This window comes from Amphibalanus amphitrite, unplaced genomic scaffold (assembly GCF_019059575.1).
Source record: "Amphibalanus amphitrite isolate SeventyFive unplaced genomic scaffold, NRLGWU_Aamphi_draft 000857F_arrow, whole genome shotgun sequence".
Taxonomy (NCBI): domain Eukaryota; kingdom Metazoa; phylum Arthropoda; class Thecostraca; order Balanomorpha; family Balanidae; genus Amphibalanus; species Amphibalanus amphitrite.
In genome coordinates this window covers 224,657-230,656 of record NW_024882351.1, presented here as the reverse complement: position 1 = coordinate 230,656, position 6,000 = coordinate 224,657, and the positions used below count along the sequence as shown (strand labels likewise).

General features: G+C 60.4%; 1 protein-coding gene across 1 annotated transcript in view; it reads right to left on the bottom strand.

Moving 5' to 3' along the window:
- Positions 1–1,434: 1,434 nt before the first annotated feature.
- The window catches only part of LOC122367197, a 19,323-nt gene continuing 14,757 nt past the window's right edge, over positions 1,435–6,000 (bottom strand). Inside the window, exons 7-10 of the mRNA XM_043340089.1 lie at positions 5,768–5,867; positions 5,324–5,478; positions 4,711–4,918; positions 1,435–4,434 (exon numbers count right to left, since the gene is read on the bottom strand). Of these exons, the coding sequence (XP_043196024.1) occupies positions 2,141–4,434; positions 4,711–4,918; positions 5,324–5,478; positions 5,768–5,867 (2,757 nt within the window). The 3' untranslated portion in view covers positions 1,435–2,140. The remainder of the gene's footprint in view (positions 4,435–4,710; positions 4,919–5,323; positions 5,479–5,767; positions 5,868–6,000) is intronic.

The window sequence follows — 6,000 nt, the reverse complement described above, 5'->3', positions numbered from 1 at the left end:
GCTCTGACAGGGTACCTGTGCTGCCACCTACGGAGGGCTGGCAGGTGCTGAGTTGAGCATACCTGAACGCCATCTATCGGTGCTGGCCAGGAATCATCCTGTCAGCATCTAGTCTTCAGTCTACGAGAGGTCTGCATTAAGTACTGCCAATTTCAAACACTTGCTATTCTTACGAATCCAGCCTATGACTAGCTACTGTTTTCTGGCATGCATCCCATCCCCACCTCTTTTACTGACCGCCAGGGGGCGCGGCCCAACAGCCGTTTGGTCGATACCCACGCCGTTTGTTCCACTCACTCAGTGTGGCGCTGGACGTTTGTTCCACTCACTCTCTGTGGCGCTGGAAGGGAGGACGACTGGTGAACGACGGTAGACAGCTCTGAGTACCGGAGGCTTGTCCTCTCCCGTAACACTGTCGTCTCAGCACCACCTCGGCTGGGTGTCCGGATGGGGCGCGATCCTCCGTCCGGCGACAGCAGCGCCGTCAGGTGAGCGAATTGCGAAGCTCATCACCGAGTGATTGAACATAGGGAGACGAGAACTAGCATGTTAGATAACTGATTGATTGACAGAACAGACTGCAAGAAAGCTGACAACAAATACAAAACGCCTTTCCACGCTAACATTGAGCAGCCGACAGCTTTCATAGTGCTAGAGCTCAAGCCACCCAAGAACAGCTGCTCCATCCGCCACTCGCACTACCAATGCGTTCCATTTATAACTAGCTCGCGTCACTCTTCCGTACCTGCCTCCCGCTGCCCCCAGGCGCCTGCGGCAGTCCCGGCGGCGCTGGCAGGCGGCCTGGGACCGGCAGGCGGCGCGCCTGGAGGCCGGTCAGCCGTCGGCTCTGGAGGCCACTCGGTGCCGGCTGTTCGTGCTGGATCTGCCCCTGGTCGGTCCGCCGCCGCCGGACCCGCTCACCCGCAGACAGAGGGACAGGGTGGAGGCGCTGCTGGCCGGCAGGGTCAGTCTGGAGAGGACCGTCTGATCAGAGCCGCTGGGACAGGGTGGAGGCGCTGCTGGCCGGCAGGGTCAGCCTGGAGAGGACCGTCTGATCAGAGCCGCTGGGACAGGGTGGAGGCTCTACTCGAAGGCCGGGTTAGTCTGGAGAGGACCGTCTGAGAGGCGCCGATGGGACGAACATTGTGACGGGCGTGTAGTGGGGGCGGGTACGCCATGTCTGCCTGGTGAGCGATTTGGTACGCGGGTCGCGCCGCAAGTCGCGCCGCAAACTTTCGGCTGTAATTCTAGCGTGGTAGATCTCGTGGGAGTGGCAAATTTTAGATTTTACATCCGCATATTCTACCTCAGTTGCCTCGGTATCTGCTAAACGGCTGGCTTGTGACAGTTGCGTTAATAAACACTTCATTTTTCACGGCTGGAGTTTTGAAAATCAACGTCATAACTGTCCTAAGCAGGCGACAAATACAAAAAGCTTGCTACAGTCATATTGCAAGACAACAAACAATGGCTTTGAAAAATTCCAGTCCCGTTGGATCCTGGATGACACTGGCTCTCACACATCACTGTACTATCTAGGCGAGGAAGTTAACACAACATTGGAGTAGAATGTCGAGCGCTTAGCTCCCTAGTCAGATTCATAGCACAAGCGCTACAGTTAACCAAACGAGATTGCCGCTGGGTTCCTATAAACGAGCTGATATAAAAGGTGCAACGGATAATAAAATAACGCCAATGTCCAACAAATATGAGCAAATAACTGACACGTGACAAAGTACGACACACACACACACACAGCGTGACGATAACGAAGCGTGTTTGGTTAACTTATAAAGCGTGTTGATTGCAGCGCGATTCAGCAGTATTGGGAATGCCCGTCGCGAGGGGCGTCCGATCATCACTCTCATACACAGGAACAAGCGACGCACGCCAGTTCCGCTACAGACTACGTTATACAGCGGTTCACCTGACTTCTAGCTGCCTGACGACGGCGCGGCGCGCACTACAAGGACAACGAAGCTTGCTGCACCCGTTCTGAACCCCGGCAGTGTCGCTCACTGTGCCTCTCCGTACAGACACTTCCGACAGCCAATCTCAAACTACTCTGGCAAGCTCAGACACTGATGGATGACGTCACACCAGACTGCGACCGACGCGCACATGACGTCACCACGGGCGCCTACATGACATCGGCGTGCTGCCGCAGACTGTGCAGCCGCAGCTGGTGGAGGGAGACCTGGGGCTGGCAGCAGGACGGACACCATAGAGCGCCCAGCGTGGCCTCGGGCCGCCACAGGCGCGCTGCCAGCCGCGGCTCGGCAGCCAGCCGCTGCTCGGCGCAGGGCACGCAGAGCCGCGCCGCCGCCGGGCCCGGGGTCTCGGCGGCGCCCTCCTCCTGGAGCAGGGCGGCGGCGCCGGCCGCCAGCGGCGCGTCACACTCGCAGCAGACGGCGGCGCCGGGCAGGGACGGCGGCGGCGACACCTGGCCGTCCCGGCCGGCGCGGTCAGAGCTGTCCGAGCCGCTGCTGTCCGGACCGGGCAGCGGGCAGTCGCAGCGCGCACAGACGGTGAGTCGCAGCCGCCGACCGGCCGCCGAGACCAGGCAGGCCGGGCGGCCGGCGGCCGGCTCGGCGCCGCAGCGGCCGCAGCAGGGCCGCGCGCCGCCCGCCGCGTCCTCGCCGGCGCAGGCGTGCAGCCGCCGGTGGGCGGCCAGGAAGAAGCGGCGCGGACAGCGGGGGCAGCGCAGCGGGCCGCGCCACTCGCCGTGCCGGTACAGCCGGTGACGGCGCAGCTGAGACACGGAGCGCAGTCGGCGCGGGCACAGGTCGCAGGCCAGAGACTCAGACTCGGAGTCCGACTCGGGCGACTCGGCGCCACCCTCCTCCGGACGGAATGTGGCCGGCGGCGAGCGGCGCTCGGCGCGGCCGCCGGGACTAGGGGAGCCGCCGCCGGCGCTGCCGTCCGCAGACAGCGAGCGGCGGCGTTTGCGGGGCGGCGAGCGGCGCTCGGAGCGCGCCTCCCGCACCGGGGTGTCACCCTCAGCGGCGTCCGCCGCAGGAAAACCCAACGAAGCCCACTCCTTGGGAGGGTCCTCCGCCGGAGTTTTCTCCGACTGACTAGATTCATCACTGACGTTGTTCTGATTCACAGCGGTCGACTCCGTCGACTCACGGCCATCCTTTGGTGAGGGTTTATGACATTCATCCAGAGATCGCTTCCTATGCCGACATCGGAGCTGACGGCCGTCGCGACCGTTCTGCTCCTCCGCCACTCCGTTCGTCAGTGCAGGCTTCTCACCAGACTCCTTCGAATCAGGTGGTGCACCGTTTGCTTTTAAGCTACCATCGTTCTCTAGGCCATTGCCATTGTTTGCCTCAGGATTCCCCTTCTCAGGTTCATCGCACTTTTCACCGTCATGACTGTTATAAGTGTTTTTGTCTGCACCACCAGCTAATTCTTCCCTGTCGCTATTTTCCCGCTCCTCGGCAGGATCTACTTCTTTCCCTTTATCAAGCTCCTTCTCTCCGTCACGATCTAATTCTTTCCTCTTATCAAGGTCCCTTCCCACATTACGATCTAGATCTTCTTCTTCACGATGTTTCCCGTCTCCGTCGCTACACTCCTTAGTTTCGTTCTGCCTTTCCACTTCCTCGCCCGTCTTCGTCCCGACATCAAGACCATTTTCATTCTCACTGCTTCCATCTTTTCCATCACCACCCTCCTCCCTATCATCATCACCATTCTTACCACCTTCGCCGTCAGCGCCGGCGGCACCATCATCACCAACGATACTACCAGCGGCACTGCCACCATCCTCACCAACCCCGCCGCCGTCCTCGCCCTCCTCAAACTCCTCCTCCCCGGGCACCTCTCCCATTCCGTCCTCCCCGTCCTCCACATCCAGCGGCTCCTGTTTGATGCCCGCCAGCTGCCTGGCCAGCTGCCGCTCCAGCAGACCGCAAGGAGGCTCCTCGTCACTCTCTGCCGACCCCTCTCCGTCCCCTCGCTCCGTCTGTGGGGTCAGCAGCGCACAGATCGGGTCGTCACCAGCGTGCAGCGTCCAGTGAGCGGCCACCACCGCCGAGGGCACCTGCAGGCCGCAGAGCAGGCAGAGCAGCCGGCCGCAGCGGTGGCGGCGCGCCCGCTCCGGCCGGCAGAAGGTGCGCGGGCAGCTGGGACAGAAGAGCACCGGCAGCTCGCCGTGCCGCTGCAGGTGGGCACCCAGCTGGCGGCCCGACGGGGTGGGCGCCGCGCACACGGGACACAGCGCGGCCGAGAGGAGCGCGGCCGCGTCCAGTCCGGCGCCCGGCACGCCGTCACAGGCCTGCAGCAGGTGCACGCTGAGACCGGAGGCGACGGCGGCGGCGGCAGGCTCGGCGGCGGCCACCGGCAGCCACTGCAGCGACGAGTCGTCAGAGGACGAGCGGAGCAGTCGGCCGGCCTCCAGGCCGCGCTGCTCCAGCGGAGACAGAACTGAGGGAGACAGAGGGAAGAGGAGAGTTAGAGATGGGTGGGGAGGCTGACAAACGTCCTACCACTTCTTTAGAAACGTAGAATTGTACACATGTGTGAACATGGTCGCTTACAAGTTACCAGCATGCCGCCACGAGAATTCCACATTCGGCACATAGGTAGGTACACCAACTCTATCTGACACCAGGAATTGTTCAGGTGCTGCCAAATTCAGTCTCCACTGCGATATTCTAACCACTGCGATGAGCACCATCTCAACTCTGACCCCCAACTCACCGTCGGTTTTGAACCAGTAGGCGGTGAGCGCGTCGTCGCGGGCGTGTTTCAGGCAGTGAGTGACTAGGTTGTGGGACCGCACGTGGCCGCAGGAGCCGCACTGGAACTGAGAGCCCTCGGCGATGTACTCGTGGCGCTCGCTGATGTGCTGCATCATCTTCTGTCGTCGGTCCTCGCGCTGGCCGCACACCGGGCACCAGAAGGCCATCTGGCGGCGGGCGGGGCAGACTGTTAGGACGGAGGTGTTCCGAGTTATATCACATTTATCGGGTACCGCACACTGACCGCTGGCCACACACTGGGCACCAGAAGGCCATCTGGCGGCGGGCGGGACAGACTGTCAGAACGGGACGGGGTGGGTGGAGAATTGATCTGATGTCTGGAATAATTACATTTAACGCCGAGTGAGCTAGTACCTGGTGTCACTGAAAGGGACTTTTCATGCGACGCAACGCAACGAAACACAGCCTGAAATCACTCCAAAACGCACGTAGCTAGTTTTCAGAACCACGATAGCAGCACATGTTCTTTAGGGGTATTCAGCTATTTTTCAGTACTCCGGGTCTTTACTGCTTGCATTACGTGAGGCCACAACTCACAGTCCCACCCGTACCTTGAGATCGTGCGCGGTGAGGTGCCGCTCCATGAGCGCCTCAGGTAGTATGAGTCCGCAGCGGGCGCAGACTCGGCAGTGCGCGTCCCGGACGTGGCTGGCCAGCTGGGGGACGGTCAGCTCACAGAGCGGACACAGACCCGACGGCGCCGAGTCTGAGAACGACAAGCGGCGGGAGGTCAGAGGACGGCAGAGGTGCACGCACAACCTCACTTAGGTGAGGCTGGAACTGGAACTGCTGGAACTGTGTGTAAGTTTCCCCAGATGAGGTGAAGGCTGCATTGCTTCCAAAATGTGGCATTACCTGGTGATGTGAACACTGTACCATTCTCAGCCAGAATATGAGGTAAGTGTAGTTACCTGTGTGATTATCCCTGAGGTGACTGGCCAGGTGAGGTGAGTATTACCTGTGGGATTACCCCTCATCTGTCTGGTGTGTATTACCTGAATGATTATCCCTGAGGTGACTCGCCAGGTGAGCGATCAGACGCTCCTGATCCGAAAACGTTCGGCTGCAGACTGAACAGGGAAACGGCGCCGTGGTCTGTAATACAATGAAGTCGTGTTCAACAGTCATTCCTACCAACGCTCACGTAAAAACAACAATGTCACATCACATAGCTACTGTTCACTTGCCACCCGGCCCCGGTAGACAGTAAATATCTTGCATTAAAAGA